Source organism: Panthera pardus, unplaced genomic scaffold (genome assembly GCF_024362965.1).
Source record: "Panthera pardus isolate Hobbes unplaced genomic scaffold, ASM2436296v1 HiC_scaffold_11, whole genome shotgun sequence".
Lineage (NCBI taxonomy): Eukaryota > Metazoa > Chordata > Mammalia > Carnivora > Felidae > Panthera > Panthera pardus.
In genome coordinates this window covers 55,414,823-55,435,670 of record NW_026526666.1, presented here as the reverse complement: position 1 = coordinate 55,435,670, position 20,848 = coordinate 55,414,823, and the positions used below count along the sequence as shown (strand labels likewise).

The 20,848-nt window shown below is 36.3% G+C and overlaps 1 protein-coding gene and 1 pseudogene across 5 annotated transcripts in view; both read left to right on the top strand.

Moving 5' to 3' along the window:
* The window catches only part of ATG4C (autophagy related 4C cysteine peptidase), a 96,156-nt gene that overhangs the window by 32,953 nt on the left and 42,355 nt on the right, over positions 1–20,848 (top strand). For all 5 annotated transcript variants that reach the window (XM_019449045.2, XM_019449044.2, XM_019449041.2 and 2 more), the window contains 2 exons: positions 7,990–8,073; positions 19,744–19,977. In XM_019449045.2, coding sequence (XP_019304590.1) covers positions 7,990–8,073; positions 19,744–19,977 — 318 coding nt within the window. The remainder of the gene's footprint in view (positions 1–7,989; positions 8,074–19,743; positions 19,978–20,848) is intronic.
* LOC128776040 (U2 spliceosomal RNA) lies at positions 16,878–17,052 on the top strand (annotated as a pseudogene).

The following is a 20,848-nucleotide window of genomic DNA, read 5'->3' as shown; positions in this document are numbered from 1 at the left end:
ACTCATAAATATGGAGAACAAACTGAGGGTTACTGGAGGGGTTGTGGGGGGGGAGGGGAATGGGCTAAATGGGTAAGGGACACTAAGGAATCTACTCCTGAAATCATTGTTGCACTATATGCTAACTAACTTGGATGTAAATTTAAAAAAAGAAAATTAAAAAAACCACAAAAATAAAATTAAAAAAATAATGCAAATTCAGGTAAAACACAATGGACAGTTGGCTCCTGCTCACTGGAAAGCATGGCCAGCTAAAGGCCATGTTAGACAGTTACAACTTGATAATAAGACATTGCATTTTGAAAACTATGAGCACTGATTTTTTAAAAATTGAGATATACTAAAAAAATCATCCTTTTATGATTCAGTGGTTTTTAGTATATTTATAAGATTGTACATCATCACTAGCTAATCCCAGAACACCTTTATCACCCCAAAATGCAACCCAGTACCCATTAGCATCTACTCCCTGTTCCTCCCCACCTCTTCTCTAGCCCCTGGCAATCACCAGTCTATTTACTGTCTCTATGGATTTGACTGTTCTGGACATTTCATATAAATGGCATTATGCAACTTGTGGCCTTTTCTGTCTGACTCCTTTCGCTTAGCATAATGTTTTCAAAATTCATCCATATTGTAGCATGTATGTATCAGTACTTCATTCCTTTATATGACTGAATAATATTTAATTGTATGGCCATACTACATTTTCTTTACCCATTTATTATTTGATGGACATTTGGGTTGTTTTTGAATTTTTGGCTAATATGAATATTGCTGCTATGAACATTGTGTAAAAGTTTTTGTGTGAACATATGTATTCAGTTCTCTTGGATATATACCTAAGAGTAGAATTGCTGGATAATACATTAACTCTAATTTTAACTTTTTGAAAAAGTACCAAGCTGTTTTCTAAGGTGGCTGTACCATTTTACATTCCTATCAGCAATGTTTGAGGGTTTGAATTTCTCCACATCGTCAACAGCACTTTTAATTGTCCATCTTTTTTTATTGGAGCCATTCCAGTGGGTACGAAGTATCTCAGTGAGTTTGATTTGCATTTCCTTGATGAATAATGATATTAAGCAACCTTCCATATACTTAGTATTTGCATATATTCTTTGGAGAAATATCTATTTAAATCCTTTTGTGTATTTTTTAATTGGGTTATTTGTCTTTTTATTTTTGAGTTGTATGAGTTCTTTATATGTTCTAGATAGAAATCCCTTAGCAAATATATGATTTACAAATACTTTCTCCCATTTTGATGTTGTCTTTTTACTTTCTTGATACTGTCCACTACAGCACAAAACCTTCAAATTTTGATGAAATCCAGTTTATTTATTTTTTCTTTGGTTGTTTGTGCTTTTGATATCAAATTAGAGAAACTGTTGTGTAAATCAGAATCATGAAGATTTATACCTGTGTTTTCGTAAGAGTTTTATTTTTTTAATTAAAAAAACCCTTTTTTTAGGGAGAGAGAGAAAGCGAGCATGAGTTGGGGAGAGGGGCAGAGGGAGAGAGAGAGAATCTTAAGCTCCACAGTAAGTGTGGAGCCTGATGAGGGATCCTGGGATCATTACCTGAGCCACAATCAAGAGTCAGACGCTTACCTGACTGAGCCACCCAGGAACCCCAAGAATTTTATTAATTTAGCTCTTATATTTAGGTCTTTGATCCATTTTGAGTTAATTTTTGCATGTGATGTGACGTAGAAGTCCAACTTCATGAAGTTTTGCTATTTGCAACTATTTATTTTTTGAAAAGACTATTCTTTCTCCATTGAATGGTCTTGATTCCCTTGTGTAAATCAGTTGACCACAGGGGTGCCTGCGTGGCTCAGTCGGTTAAGCGGCCGACTTCGGCTCAGGTCATGATCTCGCGGTCTGTGAGTTTGAGCCCCGCGTTGGGCTCTGTGCTGACAGCTCAGAGCCTGGATCCTGTTTCAGATTCTGTGTCTCCTTCTCTCTGCCCCTCCCCCGTTCATGCTCTGTCTCTCTCTGTCTCAAAAATAAGTAAATGTTAAAAAAAAAATCAGTTGACCACAGATGTAAAGGTTTATTTATGGACTTCCAGTTCAGTTCCATGTATGTACACATCCATCCGTGTGCCAGTGCAACACTCTCTTAATTACTTTAGCTTTTTGTAAAATTACAAAATTGGAAAGTGTGATTCCTTCAACTCTGTTCTTTCCAAGATTATTTTGGCTATTTTGGATGAATTTTTGATCATCTTAACAATTTCTGCATGAAATCCAGTTGGGATTTTGATAGAGATTTTAGTGAATCTGTAGATCACTTGTACAGTATTGCCATATTAAATCTTCTAATCCATGGACATGGGATATGTTTCCTTAGACATGGGATATGTTCCTTTATATTTAGGTTTGTAATTTTTTGTTTCAATCATGTTTTATCGTTTTCTACTTGTAAAGCTTGTTAAAGTTTTTCCTAAGTATTTAGGAAAGTATTTACTTCCTTTTTTGTTAAAGTTATTCCTAAGTATTTTATTCTTTTTGATGCTATTTTAAAGTGAATTGTTTTCTTTCTTTATTTGTTGCCAGTATATAGAAATACAGTTGCTTTTTGTAATTTTATCTTGTGTCTTGTAAGCTGGATGTTCTACTTTATTAGCTCTAATAGTTTTTTTTGGGGATTCCTTTGGATTTTCTGTATGTAAAGATCATGTCATCTGCAAATAGAGGCTTATGTTCTTTTTAAGCCATTTAATTTGGTGAATAGGTTATGTGATGAAGATTTCATTTGTAAGTTGAAAATTGTCATACAGGCACTAGATAACCCATTTTTATTTTACTATTTTTTAAATACAAATCACTTTTATTTTTAAATGTTTATTTATTTATTTTTGAGAGAGACAGAGAGAGAGAGAGTGTGTGAGCAGGGGAGTGGCAGAGGAAGGAGGCAGAGAATCTGAAGCAAGCTCTGAGTGCTGTCAGTGTAGAGCCTGATGTGGGGCTTGACATCAAGAATCATGAGCTCATGACCTGAGCCAGTCTTAAGCTTAAGACCTAGGTGCTCCTAGAATAACCCAGTTTATCAGTATCCTAGGAATTGTTAAACTATTATTTACATGTGTTGTTTTCCTTATCTCGATACTTAAGTGGCTACCATAAAATTATGGTAATTTCTAATCTCTGAAGAACAGATGGTTTAAGGTGACTAAGTGTTCTAGATAGCTTCAAGTTATGGACTAGTATTTTTGTTTGATTTTATTGGTTGAAAATCTCTCTAAAATGTTTTCTGTATTTTCCTTGCTTAGAGTTTGTGTAGTATGGGTGGTGCAGGAAGGACTATGATTGATTGAGCATTTACTAGCATTTAAAAAAAGTTTTTTTTAAATGTTTATTTATTTTTGAGAGAGACAGACCATGAGTGGGGGAGGGGCAGAAAGAGGGAGACAGAATCTGAAGCAGGCTCCAGGCTCAACTGTCAGCACAGAGCCCAACACGGGGCTCGAACCCATGAACTGCAAGATCATGACCTGAGCTGAAGTCAGAGGTTTAACAGATTGAGCCACCCAGGTTCCCTAGCATTTTGTAGATGATTTATGTACCTTATATAAATCTCATATCTTTCTGAGATGGATATCTTCCTGAGATTTTTTTTTTTTAATTAGAAAACTGAGATTAACATATTTGTGGTCACATATCTAGGTAATAAGTCATGAAACTGGTGGTATTCAAATCCAGCCTCCCTGTTCCTCAGTCTTGCTCTTCTCTGAATATAGTAAACATAATTTAGAATTATTTTTTTCAATGTCAATATTATGAAATGATGAAGATGGAACTAGAAATGGCATAGCACTTAAGATTTAAAAGACTCTGGACCTTACTTTCTTGGAAAACTGCTTAATTTTGCTTTCTTCTCCCCTCTCTCCTTTTATTTACCTGACTTCATGAGGTGTGTAAACTTGACTTCCTTTTTAAAAATGGTTAAAAGTAAACCATCCTTCTGGGTGTTTCAGATCCTCCCGAAAATAATTATCATCTGTTATTTCTACATTTTTTGGCTTGTTTGGATCTTTTAAAGCTTTGTGGTTTTCAGGTAGCTGACTTAATGGACTACAGGTTTTTTGTAACATTCTGTTTATGATTGCTATTCTCCAAAGATCGTCCTTAGTAAGGATGTTTAATCATATCTTGTGTTGTCTCTTTTTTCATTGAATCTGGGCTGGCCTGTGCCCATATTAACCAATAGAATGAGAGGAAATGAGGCTGTGTCAATTCTAGGACTGGCCATTAAGAGGCAACTTCTGCTTGCTCTGATTTGGAGCTCTGAACTGTTATGTCACCACTTTAGGTACTCTGCTGGAGAAAATCACATGGAGAGACCACATGATGAAGAAAGGCCCTGAGATGATCTAAGAGAGAAAGCATCAGCCAATTCAGTGTCTCAGTTGAGCCTCTCCATCTGATTTCCACTACGTTAGACTTAGCAGGAGAACTGCTCAGTTGAGCCCAGTCAATCCACAGAACTGTGTGATATAAGAAAAAAGTTGTTTCATAAGATAAAAACAGAGAGGGAGGCAAACCATAAGAGACTCTTAAATATACAGAACAAACTGAAGGTTGCTGGAGGGGAGGTGGGTGGAGGGTTGGGCTAAATGGGTGATGGGCATTAAGGAGGGCACTTGTTATGATGAGCACTGGGTGTTGTATTTAAGTGATGAATCATGGGAATCTACCCCCGAAACCAAGAGCACACTGTATACACTGTATGTTAGCTAACTTGACAATAAATTATATTAAAAGAAAAAAAAATTTCCTTCAGCACAAAAAGTTTCTTCAAGCTTCCTTCTGGTCAATGCTCACCCCTCACAGACAGTCACTGCCCCGTTTCAATTTATTTAATGGCTTGCTTGCCAAATTTACTTACTTTTCTTAACTTACTTAGTTTTATTTAGTTTTCATTTGAATCATAATGACATTTGTCTCTGTCCCACCTCCCTCTGCTATAAACTGAGACTTAAAGGTAAACAGTAGGGGAGATTAAGATACAAAATAAGAATATATTCTTCAGTATGAAGAATTCTGGTGAATATATATTTTTCAATATGTATAAGAAGAACTTATTAATATAATTTTATTCATGGCTCCTTCCTATACTCCAGGCTCTGTTATCCCATGTCTCTATGGATTTTATATCCTTCATTTTTTGTCTGTGTGTGCCATGGTATCCTGGTGCAGCATCAACAAGCTAGGGTAGAGGTAGTTGTGTTTCTTACAATACTTTTATAAAGATAAAATGAAAACTGGTCAACTAAAACAAAATAATTAAAAGAAAAAAAGAATATTCTATAGACTAGTCATTTGGCATACTGGCCTAATTCAGCTTTGACATGCCTGTGGAAAAAGAGAGGAAAATGGCTGGGCCTTATGAGAAGTCCTGAGCCTTCTTATGTACCTAGCATCATGGAGTATTAAAATACGTCAGTCTATTATGAGGGTTAGGTCCTGCCAGGATTTGCACAGGAAGTGTAAGAGTGAGAGAGTATGCACCATATGAGTGATGGTTGAGCTTTAAAGCACTGTATATCTGTGCTCAAGTAAAATGTGGATCCTTGCAATGCCCCAGGCTCTTAAGAATCAGACTCACAACTTCTCTTTTCTTGAGGAAGGATTGGTGAATGGTAAGACGGGGTAGGCAGAGGCTAGAGCATAGGGAGAAAGAGAAGTTCCTCCTTGAAGATTGTTTCCTTTTATTTGAAGTTGTTTTTGTGAAGTTCTTAGAATTTGCTTTAGAAATACTGCCTTTAGAGGGGGAGGGAGTTATTACTATTTGGGGGTTAGAATCATTTTCGTACAGTACTAACAATTCTAAGAGATAATGTTTGTTTGTAAGGTGCCTAGCCTAGTTCCTGGTATAGAATAGGATCAGTAAATACCATTTTCCCACTGGAGTTCAGAGAAGAGCATCAGAGCCAGGTGGGAAAAAGAAAAACTGGCTTAGAAGTGCACACAGGAGGGTGTGGAGCCTGCTTAAGATTCTCTTCCCTTCCTCCCTCTGCTCCTCCCTGGCTCACACTCACTCGCTCTGCAAACACACACACACACACACACACACACACACACACACACACACACGAGCTGTAAGAAGTAGATAGGCTCATATTGGGGAGGATATTTTTGTCATGGGATAGTATGAGCCAAACAGCAAAGCCCACTTTGAGTATAGGTGAAAAGTAGTGGAAAAGATGACTGTAAACGTAATTTGTATCATATTTTGGAATGTCTGTAGTATCACTGAGAAGTTCATAATAAATCTGTTAAGTAGTGAGTCACTGAGGATGGTTTTTGAGCAGAAGAGTTACCTATTCAAAGCTGAGCCACAGGGAGATTAATTTGGCAGTGACATGTGGCATATGCTAGAATGAGGAAAAACTGATGACACAGAAACCGTTTTGGAGAGTACTGCAGCAATCCAAGTAAAGGAAAACCCGATTCATATATTTATTTGCCATTCTTCCTTTTCTCTAGCAAATTCAAATACTTGCATCATCTTTATTATGAATACATATTTCTATTTCTTTTTTGTATTCATTTGTATTAAAGTACTTTGGGGAGCACTTTTGTAAAAAGTCACTTATTTTACATTTTCTAAAAACTTTTCAATATAAATGGCAGATAGTCTACTTAAGAGTAGACCTAAGTCTGTTGGCTCCCAATTTCAGATTCTTTCTGTTTATATGCTCTTGCATGTTAGGAGCTGCTTTTAAGTCTATCCTTAGCAGTCAGGAATTTCATATACTTAGGAATACTCAGGAATATAATGGGCAAGTGTTTTTCTCAGGAAATTAAGAACTATTAATGGCATCATAAAAAACCAAGAGGATAGATGCTACAGTTTCGCAGGAATAAAACTTAAAGAATTTGCAACTGTAGTTGGGAATTGGGGATTTGGAGGTGGAAATGGAAATGAGGATCTCTGAAAGCTCTATTCACTATTTTCAGACATCCTCAGGTGGCTGAAATGATGGGGTTATACATTTACCTAGGAAACTTCAGGGATTCACATTTATCACAAGCAGTAGTGGACTGTGTTACCTTTTCCCTAAATTACCTCATTGGAATACTCAATTACTTTAAATATTTTAAATTATCTAAAATGGAAGGAAAGACAAGAAATTGGTAACATTTGTTGCATGTGGGAGAAAGAAGTTAATGTCAGAGAAATTGGAGTAGAATTTGTACTGTTATTTTTAAAAGTAACTTTTGTTTTTTAAAAAATGTTTATTTATTTTTGGGAGAGAGAGTGCATGTGCGCACAAGTGAGGAGAGGCAGAGAGAGAGAGGGGGAAAGAGGATCCCAAGTAGGCTCTGCACTGACAGCAGTGAGCCCTAAGCAGCCTCGAACTCATGAACTGCAAGATCATGACCTGAGCTGAAGTGAGATGCTCAACTGACTAAGCCACCTAAGGCACTCCTATACTGTTATTTTATTTGTAATTTTTAATTTTTACTTGAGAGAAAAGAGAGAGTGCGCACAGGGGAGAGGGGCAGAGGGAGAAAGAGAGAGAGTCCCAGGCAGGCTCCACACTCAGTGTGGAGCCTGATGTGGGGCTTGATCCCACAGCCCTGAGATCATGACCTGAGCCAAAGTCAAGAGTTGGACACTCAACCAACTAAGCCACTGAGGTGTCTCCAGAATTTGTACCTTTTAAGTTTTATACCATAAGATCATTGTGGGGAAAAAAAGAACATTGTGACCTGTTTGAAAATAAATTAAAATTAAGTTCTTTTCTTTCTCATGTTCTTTACATGATGGAGTGTGTTTAAAATACTTAACTGTATTTGAAGGTAGCATAAATGACCTGTATTTTCAGTTCTTTGTCCATATATTTTGCTATTCTTGCAAAAAACTGCATGTTCATAGTTTAGAATTGATGATTTGAAATAAAATAAAATAAAATGCTACACTTTTAGCCTGAAATCCTTTAATTGCAAAACTGTTTTTCTCTTTTCTTCTTTAGGTTGGGTGTTGAAAACAAAGACATATTTTAGTAGAAATTCCCCTGTATTGTTGCTTGGAAAATGTTACCATTTTAAATATGAAGGTAAGTGCTAAATTTGTAACCCATTTAAAAATCTTTGTATTCCTTTATTGTGTAACAGTTTTCATTGTTTTATTTCCAGATCAGTCTACTTTTGGCATATTTTTTTTGTTTTTTGCTTCTTTTTTATTGTAAAATAATAACAGAATTTACCTTCTTAATAATTTTTTTATATTTATTTATTTATTTATTTTGAGAGAGAGAGATGAAGAGTTCTGGAGATATATGGTGGTAATTTTATTAGCACAACATTGTGAAATTGTGAATGTATTTAAAACCACTGAACTGTATGTACACTTAAAAATTATTAAGTGTGCATGTATGTGTGCAAGAGCGAGAAAAGGCAGAGAGAGAGGGAGGGAGAATCCCAAGCAGGATCTGTGCTGTCATCATGGAGCCCGATGTCAACATAGAGCTTGATCCCATGAACTGTGAGATTATGACCTGAGCCGAAATCAAGAGTTGGATGCTTAACCAACTGAGCCACCCAGGTGCCCCATACCATCTTAATAATTTTTTTAAAAAACTTTAATGTTTACTTATTTTTGAGAGAGAGAGAATGAGAGAGAACGAGTAGGGGAGGGGCAGAGAGGGAGGGAGACACAGAATCCAAAGCAGATTCTGGGCTCTGAGCTGTCAGCACAGAGCCCGATGCAGGGCTCGAACCCACGAACCATGAGATCATGACTAGAGCTGAAGTCAGATGCCTAACAGACTAAGACACCCCAGTGCCCCAACTTTTTTTCTTAATGTTTTATTTATTTTTGACAGAGAGTGAGTAAGGAAGGGGCAGAGAGAGAAGAGAGACAGAGGATCCCAAGGAGGTTCCACACTGTCAGCACAGAATCTCATGGGGAGCTTGAACTCATGAATTGCGAGATCATGATCTGAGCTGAAATCAAGAGTCAGACCCTTAACCAATTGACCATTCTACTTTTTATGCCTCTGTTTTGGCATATTTCTTTTAAGAACGTGTATTTTGTGTAACACATAATGTATTCCCATATGGTTTGGGTTTCTAGTAAACTCTTTGAGGATGAGAATCATGACACCTTTTGTTATATCCCTCACAGTTTTGGACTTATGAGTGTTAGTTAAATATTACTTGAATTGATATCATAATATTCTTTATCAAGTTTTCTGATGATAACTTTAAAGTATATGCTAATATGAATGGACATTTTTCCAAAGAAGACATTTAGATGGCTAACAAACACATGAAAAGATGTTCAGTATCACTCATCATCAGGGAAATACAAATCAAAACCACAATAAGATACCACCTCACACCTGTCAGAATGGTTAAAATGAACTCAGAAAACCACAGATGTTGGCAAGGAGGCAGAGAAAGGGGAACACTTTTGCACTGCTGGTGGGAATGCAAACTGGTACAGCCACTCTGGAAAACAGTATGGAGGTTTCTCCAAAAATTAAAAATAGAACTACCCTACAACCCAGCAATTGTACTACTAGGTATTTATCCAAAGGATACAAAAATGCTGATTCGAAGGGGCACATGCACCCTAATGTTTATAGCAGCACTATCAACAATAGCCAAAGTATAGAAATGGCCCAAATGTCCATCAACTGATGAATGAATAAAGAAGATGGTATATATACACTGTGGAATACTATCTGGCAATCAAAAATAATGAAATTTTGCCATTTGTAACAACATGGATGGAACTAGAGTATATTAATGCTAAACGAAATAAGGCAGTCAGAGAAAGACAAATGCTGTATGAATTCACTCATATGTGGAATTTAAGAAACAAAACAGATGAACATAGGGGAAGGGAAGGAAAAACAAGATAAAAACAGAGAGGGAGGCAAACCATAAGAGACTCTTAAATACAGAGAACAAACTTAGGGTTGCTGGAGGGGAAGTGGGTAAGAGAATGGGCAAACGGGTGCTGGGCATTAAGGAGGGCACTTGTTGGGATGAGCACTGGTTGTTATATGTAAGTGATGAATCACTGGGTTCTACTCCTGAAACCAATACTATACTATATGCTAACTAACTTGAATTTAAATAAATAAGTTAAATGAAAAAGATTGAGAAAAAGAAGTGTATGCAAATAATTTAAAGTGTCACCTTGGTTAACCTGAAAATGGTAGATTTTCCAATTCTTTTTTTTTTTAAGTTTATTTATTTTGAGAGAGAGTGAGCATGATTGGGGGAGGGGCAGAGAGAGAGAAGAGAGAGAGAATCCCAAGCAGGCTCCCCTCTGTCAGTGCAGAGCCAGATATGAGGCTCCATCCCATGAACTGTAAGATCATGACCCGAGCTGAAATCAAGAGATGGAGGCTTAACCGTTTGCCCCGGGCGCCCCAGATTTTTGAATTCTTTAAAAAAAAAATTTTTTTTTTTAACATTTATTCACTTTTGATGGAGACACAGAGTGTGAGCAGGGGAGGGGCAGAAAGAGAGGGAGACACAGAATCTGTAGCAGGCTCTCGGCTCTGAGCTGTCAGCACAGAGCCCAATGCAGGGCTCAGACCCATCAACTATGAGATCATGACCTGAACTGAAGTCAGATCCTTAATCAACTGAGCCACCCAGGTGCTTCCAGACTTTCCAATTCTTAAGGATGTTCTAATTTCTGAAATTATTGACTTATTTTGATGTTTTTGAGTTTCTACATATGCCCGTCCTTTTAATAATTATGTATTTTCTTTTAACAATTTATGTCACTTAATGAATGCCTTGTGTTAGGCATCATGCTAAGCTCTTTGTGAAGTGCCTTTAATTCTCACAGCAAGCCTACAAGTTTGATTCAAGTATCTTATGAGTATGAAACAGGAGCTTAGAGAAGTTAAATAATTTGTCCAATGTCACACAGGTATTAAATGGCACAGCTGTAATTTAAACCAAGACTGTGTCTCACTTTACTCCTGGCTTTTTTTCTACTATACGTCTGTCCTTGGTTTTGTGTGTAGGAGTATGTGTGTGCATGTGTGTATGTGTGTGTGTGTGTGTAAGAGAGAGAAGGAAAGAACGTGTGTGAGAATATGTCATTATCAAGGCTTTTATTTTTGGTTGACTTATTTTGGCATCTCATTTATCAGCAATTTTCTAAAGCCTTGTAAATGTCTTGTAATGGTAACAGCTAACATTTATTGAGTATTTATAATGTGCCAGGTAGTATTTTAAGTAGTTCACATGCTTAACTCATTGAGTCCTCACAGCACTCTTTAAAAAAAAAATATTTTTTTAATGTTTATTTATTTTTGAGAGAGAGACAGAGTGTGAGCAGGTAACAGGTAGATAGAGAGGGAGACACAGAATCCGAAGCAGACTCCAGGCTCCGAGCTGTCAGCACAGAGCCCGACATAGGGCTCGAGCTCATGAACTGCAAGAACATGACTTGAGTCGAAGTCAGACACTTAACTGACTGAGCCACCCAGGCGCCCAAGTCCTCACAGCATTCTTGAAGGATGAGTAGGAAGGTGATAGATAAAGAAGGCATGCGTTTTAGATAAACAGAATGGCATGAAATATTAGAGAGTATATTTAACAAATAGCGAGATATCCAGTGCAGGTATGGTGGGAGAGAATTCTGGAAAGGATCAAATTATGGAGGAGCTTCTTGAATGCTGTGCTAAAGAGTTATGTCATTAAAAAAAAATTTTTTTTAATGTTTATTTATTTTTGAGACCGTGCGAGAGACAGAGTGCAGGCAGTGGAGGGGCAGACAGAGGGAGACAATGAATCTGAAGCAGGCTCCAGGCTCTGAGCTGTCAGCCCAGAGACCAACGTGGGGCTCGAACTCACGAATCGTGAGATCATGACCTGAGCCGAAGTCAGACGCTTAACCGACTAAGCCACTCAGGCGCCCTTATGTCATTTGTTTATAGGCATGGGAGAGTATGGGCCTTGGAGTCAGATATTAAGTGCTTTTGAATTTTGGCTCTTTTTACTAATTAGTTGTTACTTTAGGCAAATTATTTAATCTTCCTAAGTATTAATGATAATTTTCATAAGGGCTTAGTGATGTGCCTGGTACACATAAGCATCCTAAATGGTATTATTATTCATGATATAAGAAATTGGAGAAAAAGTTATTAGAATTTTCAAAAATTTAATTTAGCTTTTCAAAGTAATCCTCTGCATTCAATTAGAATAAGAAATTAGAATTTCTTTTTAAAGATAGCATTGTATATTTTTTGGAAGAAGTACTTTGAACAGATCCTTGTAGTGGGTTCTTGAGCATCCTCAACTCTAGAGACAAAAAGTAAATGATAATAGGAGATATGAATGAGAGAAATAGAAGACTACAGTTGACCCTTGAACAATGGGTTTGAACTTTACAGGTCCACTTGTAGGTAGATTTTTGCAATAAATATAGTACAGTCCTATAATTGTATTTTCCTTGTGATTTTCTTAATATTATTTTCTTTTCTCTAGCTTACTGTAAAAATACAGTATATAATACATATACAAAATATATGTTCATTGACTGTTTATGTTATCACATAAGGCTTCTGGTCAACAGTAAGCTATTAGTAGTTTAAGTGTTTGGGAACTCAAAAGTTCTATATGTGGATTTTTGACTACAGGGTTGGGGTTGGAACCCCTAATGCCCTGTTGTTCAAAGGTCAACTATAATTTGCTTTGTGTTTAGGAATGGTGATACAGGGAAGGAGAAGGGTGTGGAGATCTAGAGGGAAAAAGGAGACGAGCTAGGAAGGAGGCTGCATGTCCACTGAAACACTGCCTTGTTGACATCACCTCATCTTAAGTAAAGTCAGTTAAGTGCATGAGATGCTTGATCTAAGAGGAGTTCTTTTGGAAAAGGAATGAATTTGACATCTGGAATGAAGAAGACAACTCATATTGCAGTAGCTGGTAGCAGGGAGGACCATTAAAACTTAAGCTATGGAGAATTAACAGAAATCTTGGGGGCTGGTTCTGGACTCCAACAGGTCACAGAATTTTGGCTTCAGCAAGTTTTTTAGGTTTTCAGAGAGACAGAAAGTGGGGTGCCCAGCCGACTTAACTACAATGATTGTTATTATCTTAGATTTCTGAGCAACAAAATGCCAAATTTCATTTAATTATTTTCAGTGATCACATATTGAGAATGTACTGTTTAGGACATTATCTTGCCCAGAAGAAGCACATGGTAGTCATAATAAATACATTCTTTGTTAGAATAACTGATAGAATGACTGGGAGTCAGTTAACAGGCAAGATATAATGACTCTGATAGAGGGTAGTGGAAATGGAAAGGAGGGGATGGATGTGAGATATTATAAAATAGAATCAATAGTATCTAACTATTGGTTTTGGTAACATGAGAGAGGAGATAAAGAAGACTTAAAAACTACTATCTTGGGGGCACGTGGGTGGCTCAGTTCATTAAGTAGCTGACTCTTTTTTTGTTTTTTAAATTATTATTTTTTTACATTTTATTTATTCTTGATAGAGACAGAGCACAAGTGGGGGAGGGGCAGAGAGAGACAGAGACACAGAATCGGAAGCAGGCTCCAGGCTCCGAGCTGTCAGCACAGAGCCTGACACGGGGCTTGAACTCACAAACTATGAGACCATGACCTGAGCTGAAGTCAGATGCTTAACCAACTGAGCCACCTAGGTGCTCATAAGTTGCTGACTCTTGTTTTCTGCTCAGGTCATGATCTCACAGTTCCTGAGTTCGAGCCCCAGATTGGGCTCTGTACTGACAGTGCGAAGACTGCTTGGGAGTCTCTCTCTCCCTCTCTGTCTCTTTCTCTCTCTCACAAAATAAATAAACTTAAAAAAAACCCCGAAAAACACTCCACTATCATCTTGGATGATAGGTAGTGTCAGTAAACAAATGGTATACTAAAGGAATCATGGGTTTGGGCATATATGTAGTGTTTGAAGTAGACTGCTTAGAAATGAACAATCTGAAGTAGGCTGTTGAGAATTGATTTGTAGTTATTTTCAAAGAGGTGGCATTTGAGGCCAATGGATAAGGTCACATTGATTGAAAGTGTAGGTGGAGAATATCCATTTTTAAGGATATCCTGATGAAGAAGAATTAGTGAATGAAATTAAGAAGATATAGACAATATAGAGGACAAAACCCCATAATGGTGTATTATCAGAGACCAAAGGAAAGAGATTTTCAAGAAGAAAGAGTTGGACAAAGTGCCTAATGCTCAAAAAAGAGGTTAAGTAGGAAATAGCCTCAGTAGAGGATCTAGGATTTGTTAATGAGAAATTGCTGATGACTTACTTATATCAAGTTGGTGTTACTATGTGTGCTGTTGGTTTTTATGCTATGTCTACTGTTTTTAGGGATCTGTGTTGCTCCAGATCTTGCCAGGGTTATACCTAAATGTTGTGGAAATAAGATCCCAGAATTTGGAATTTTTTGAATCATAACTTTTATTAAATGCACAAAGAAATGAGGAGTTACATAGAAGCATATTACTTTTTTTTTTTTTCTTATTAACTAGACCCCATGCCCCATGTGGGGCTTGAACTTACGACCCTGAGATAAAAGTTGCATGCTCTACTGACTGACCAGCTAGGCGCCCCTACAGAGATATATTACTTAATTCTAGAAATTTGAACACTTTTTAGATGTCATTCTATTATTGATTGATATTGAAAGTATTTTTTCTGACCACAATAGAAGTGGATTAAAAATCACTAAATAATATAGTAATATGATGGGGCACCTGGGTGGCTCAATAAGTTAAGCATCTGACTTCAGCTCAGGTCATGATCTCGCAGTTCATGAGTTCGAGACCTGCATCAGGCTCTGTGCTGTCAGCTCGGAGCCTGGAGCCTGCTTCAGATTCTGCGTCTCCCTCCCTCTCTGCCCCTCCCCCGCTTGTGCTCTGTCTCTCAAAAATAAATAAAAATTTCAAGAAATTAAAAAAAAATAATATAGTAATATGCTATATACACTATAATGACAAAAAACTAGAAACAAACCAAATGTCTATCAATAATAATTTGTGGTAATTCATACAGTGGAATATTATACAGCAATAAAAATAAACCAGAACTACCTATAACAACATGGACAAATCTTAAAAACACAATTTTGAAAGCCATAAGCAAGTAATAGAAGCAAAATAGTTTGATTCCATTTTCAAAAGGGTCAGAAACAGGAAATATAAAATCATCAGGGACACTGAGATAATGGGGTTTTGTTTTTGGCATAAAAGGGCTAACATTGGGAAGAAGCAAACAGATTAAAAATTACTCAAATACCATGAGTTCGCTCATATGTGGAAATTAAGAAAACGAAACAAATGAACAAAGGAAAAAAGAGACCAAAAAAACCAGAATTAAATACAGATAACAAACTGATGGTTCCCAGAAGGGAGGTGGGTGGGGAGGGGGGAGTTGGGTGAAATAGGTGAAGGAGATTAAGAATACACTTACTGTGATGAACACTGAGTAATGTGTACAGTTGTTGAGTCATTATATACCTGAGACTCATAGAACATCATATATTAATTATATTTGAATTAAACATTAAGTAAATAAATAAAAAAATTACTCATAATGTATTTTTCTTGTTGAGTACAATTTTGTTATCCTCCATAAAAGGGTATACACAGGGGCTGGGTGGCTCGGTTGAGTGTCTGACTTCGACTCAGGTCATGATCTCGTGGTTTGAGAGTTCAAGTCCTACATCAGGCTGGCTGTAGTCAGCGCAGAGCCTGCTTCAGATCCTCTGTCCCTCTCTCTCTGCTCTTCCTCCTTTCCCCTGCTTGCACTCTCTCTCTCTCCCAAAAAACAAAAACAAAAACAAAAACAAAAATGGTGTATACACAGGGTTTTTATCTTCTCTGTAAATGCACAACTCATAATTTCAAAAAAAAGATTTAATATAAAATTATTAAAACAATAAAAATTCACTATTTGTAATAAATAATACAGACCTAAGCATTCAACTTTGGCTCAGGACATGATCTCATGGTTTGTGAGTTCGAGCCCTGCATCTGGCTCTCTACTGTCAACATGGAGCCCGCTTTGGATCCTCTGTTCCCCTCTCTCTTTCTCCATCCTCTGCTCTCTTTCTGTTTCAAAAGTAAACAAACATTAAAAAAAAGAAAGAAAGAATACAAAGAAGAAAAATTTTTCTTCCATTGGATTCTGTCATATCTGTCATATATCCTATCTTTGTACTGAAACAGACACATGCTACTTTAAGGAGTAATAGGTGAAGATAAGGCCAACATGCTGAGATTTAGCAGAGTGGGACGATGAATAGAACAGGAGTCCTAGATGTCACAGAGGCACTGAATTAACCAACCTAGAGCCATCCCTACATAGGACTTCTGTTTGTGTATGGTAATACATCCCCTTATTGTTGAAGCTATTTTGAAATGCATCCATTAGCAACCTTTCTAATTTGGTCTACTTCTGTAGTTTTGTAGCAGCCTATATTTCTGCTTCACCACAAATATCATAATGGGATTAACAACTTTTATACTTTTGTTTAATGTTTCTCATCTGCTGGACTGTAAGCTCCTTGAGAGTAAGGACTGTGCCTCTCATACTTTCAGTGTTAACTCCAGTGCCTGGTGCATAATAAGGCTCTCAATAAATATTTGTGGAGTAAATTAATAATCTTGTTCATCAAATCCCCTATTAATGAATACTTAAGTTGTTTCCAACTTTTTATTTCAGTAAAGCTACATTAAACATCCTTATACATGTGTTCACACATACAGAGAACTTCTCTATGATAAACATTTAAATTTACAACCTCTTCATGAGAAATTTGAGAGTACTTAGAAAAATTGAAAATATATACATTTTAGGACCCAGCAATTTGACTTTTAAATATTTACTTATCGCTTCTCGGCCTTTTGGCTAAGATCAAGTGTAGTAAATATTTACTTACTTTATCCCATATCTGATAATTACAAGAACTGTAGTCTTTGAGGATTCAATTTCACAATTTTTTTTACTTATGATTCTCATATTAGCTTGTTTAATTGTGATAGTCAGCCTTGACTGAACCCTCAATGTTACTAGCAGTTTTCTTCTATTTCTTTTATCAGCTTTCGTTTCATTTTTTTGTTGTGGTTCTTTGAGACTTTGTTCATAAAGCTCTGATCTCATGTGTCTCCAGAGCATCATAGAAAACAAAAGCAAAGCAAAGCAAAACAAAACAAAACCTTCTTCCTTTGGCTCCATTTATCTTACATTCACCTGACAAATGTTTATTGCACATCTGCTATGGACTGAACTCTGTACTAGGTGCTGAAGATTCAGGGGTGCATAAGATAAAATATTCCTTCTCTTGTAATATACCTGAAATTTGGAAAAGGGTAAGATATAGATAAATATTATAGATATAATTAATTAAGAAAATTAAGAAAAGAGGGGCGCTGGGGTGGGTCAGTCAGTTGAGCAGCTGACTCTAGATTTCAGCTCAGATCTGCAGGATTGAGCCCCAAGTTGGGCACTGCACTGACAGTGTAGAGCCTGCTGGGATTCTCTCTCTCCCTCTCTCACTGCCCCTCCCCTGCTTGTGCATGTGCTCTCTCTCTCAAAATAGACAAACATTAAAAAAAGACTGTGAAAAGTCAGAAAGTGGAATAGCAGAGGTAGTATTATTATAGTGGAAAGTCAACAGGACAATAAAGTTCAGTTAGTACTAGCAATTTTCCAATTTTTTTAGTAAATTTTAAATTTAGAGTAAATTTAGAGTAATTTTAGAGACTAGGTTTTTAAAAATATTTATTTTGAGAGAGAGAGAGAAACTGAACACATGTGGGAGAAGGGCAGAAAAAGAGGGAGAGAGAATCCTAAGCAGTCTCTGCGCTGACTGCACAGAGGCTGATGTGGGTTTGATCTTATGAACCATGAGATCATGACCTGAGTAGAAATCAACAGTCAGATGCTTAACCCACTGAGCCACCCACGTGGCCCAAGACTAGATCTTAAAAGAATAAAGAATTAATTACTTCATCAAGGTAGGAGATTAGGAATTATGTTTGGCAAGCCTCAGGATGATGTGTGAGTTATGTACTATTGTGTCAAATTTCAAACAAATTTGAATGTCTCTAAAGTAGAACTTTTGGGGGCACCTAGGTGGTTCAGTTGGTTCAGCATCTAACTATTGATTTCAGACTCATGGTTTGTGGGTTTGAGCCCCTAGTCGGGCTCTGTGGGGGGCAGTGCCAGAGACTGCTTGGGATTTTCACTCTCTCCTTCTCTCTCTGCCCCTCCCCTGCTCCCGCACTCTCTGTCTCCTTTTCTAAATAAATAAAAAAACGTAAAAAATTTTTTTCTTTAAAGTAGAAAGTTTGGATATATTTGTAGTGCCATGTTCAATTTCCATGCATCTTTATTTGTAATTAACTTCAAACTCAAATATTGAGAGAAATTCATGATATTGGGGGCTTCTCAGTCCTTCTTTTTATTGTCACTGAAACTGTATGCCACAACTTAGCACCATTAATCTGAATATTATGAAGGTTAGGTGATTGTAATTTTTTCAGAATGAGTTTGAAGAGGGATAGGTGAGCAAGGATAAAGAAAAAAGCATGATAAAATTGCTTTAATATCCTGCAGAAGGGCATTGGAAATTGAACTCCTTGGAATTGAGAGTTTAGGCAGATTTATCTATCCACCTGTCCACCCACCCAAACCAAGCAACATTTATTAGGATTTACTTGTGTTACGCAGTGTGCTACATGTTGAGGTTGTAAACATGACTAAATATACTCTCTAGGAGTAATCAAGGAATGTCAGTTCATTTTGAGAGAGTAATCAAGGAATGTCAGTTCATTTTGAGCACTAGTGTTTTGTAGATTATTGGGCAAACAGTAACTGTAGTTTTCACATAGAAATTCTGTTGTTTTTTTTTTAAAGCTTATTTATTTATTTTGAGAGAGAGACAGAGAGAGTGCACGCATGAGCAGGATAGGGACAGAAAGAGGAGGAAGAGAGAGAGAATCCCAATGCGGGGCTTGATCTCACAAACCGAGATCACGACCTGAGCTGAAATCAAGAGTCAGACGCTTAACCAACTGAGCCACCTAGGCGCCCCTCACATAGAAATTGTATTACAGACAATCAATTTGAAAAGGCCTTTTAAAATGACATATGTGGGTGGCAGCAGTTTTTAAAAAATTGTATTTCAACATGAAAGGATAACTGTATATTTAGGAATTTTATATTCTTACTCTTTAGCTTCTTAGTTTTGATTTTATAATTTGAGTATAAATATTCATGGCAATAAATACAGTGTGCACATTTTATTTGATTTTAAGAATCAGCTTATGTGATTATATTCATTTTACATATTGACAAATCATGATATTTTATTTGCAAATCTCATTTTAGAGAGCACTAATATCTACATCCTGAGCCAAATGAGGCAAAAAGAAAAGGTATTTTAATATTATCCCCTCATAAAAGAGTTGATTATATTCAGAATATAGGATATTATTATTAACAACAATATTACTGATGATACTTTATATTAGCTAGTTCTAGAGTGTACAAGACATTTCAGCATCCATTCTCATTTGATTTTCATAATAGCCTGATTAGGCAGAATAACATTTATCTTCATTTAAATTGAAAAAAAAGTATTAGAAAAATTATAATATACTTCCTATCTTATGGACAGTAAGGGAACATAATATCATTATTGATTTTTCTTTGCATATATTTAGACTATATTTTATGTTTTTATTTTGTAGATGAAAATAAACTGTTACCTGCAAGATCAGGATGTACAATAGAAGATCATGTAATTGCGGGAAATGTAGAAGAATTTCGTAAAGATTTCATTTCAAGAATATGGCTGACCTACAGGGAAGAATTTCCTCAAATAGAAGGCTCAGCTCTGACAACAGACTGTGGTTGGGGCTGTACATTAAGAACTGGCCAGATGCTATTGGCTCAAGGACTCATACTACACTTTCTTGGTAGAGGTAAATCAAATCTGTTTTTGGGGGGATTTTTGTTTGTCTTCTTAAATTTGGACTCCAGCTTGCAAACTGCATAAAATTTACTTTGGTTAATTTCTTGACTCCCTTGTTTCTTCTAAAAGTTGTAACTAATCTAGCATATTCCATCTCTACTGAACTAAGCTAGGTATGACTTATACGTAAGTATAAGTTTTTAGTAGTCTTTGGAGTTTGTTGTTATTACTTAGTTCTTTTTGATTGAACTCTCTGGATTATCTCCAGTTCAGTAAATCTTGGGCAGGTCAATACCGTGACTTTGAGCAGATAGTTGATATTTTTATATTATTTAAATCTTATATTTAAACTGGTTTATTTTCTCTCTATATATCAATAATGCTTTAAAATATTTTTATCTTTAGAAATATGATAATCAGTTAAACTGATTAGGCATATTCTTAATAAGGTCATCCTGCTTATATTATAGTCTCAAAAATGTCACTGATACTTAATTTACATATATCTATTTTTTAAAATGTGCCACCTTTCTTACCATTTCTACTAGTCCATTTTTTATAATTTGTACATTTGTAGGAAGATTTTAGTTTATGATTTTAGGCTATCATACATGGTTATTGCTAAGTGTTATCATATTTTAAAAGTGTTAGACAATTTCCCTGTAATGCATGGCAAATATTTAATAACCTTTCTGTAGGGATGATTGATGAGATTATTTAGAGAGAATGTTTATTCAAGAGTGGTATGGATAATACAAGGAAAAAGAATTTTTATAAACTTCTCTGGGATGATTTATTTGTAGTCGTATGCAATCAAGGGCAAGAATGGGGATATTTTTCACAGTCCTGACTATTTCTCTGAATCTGTGCCTCATTTTGTT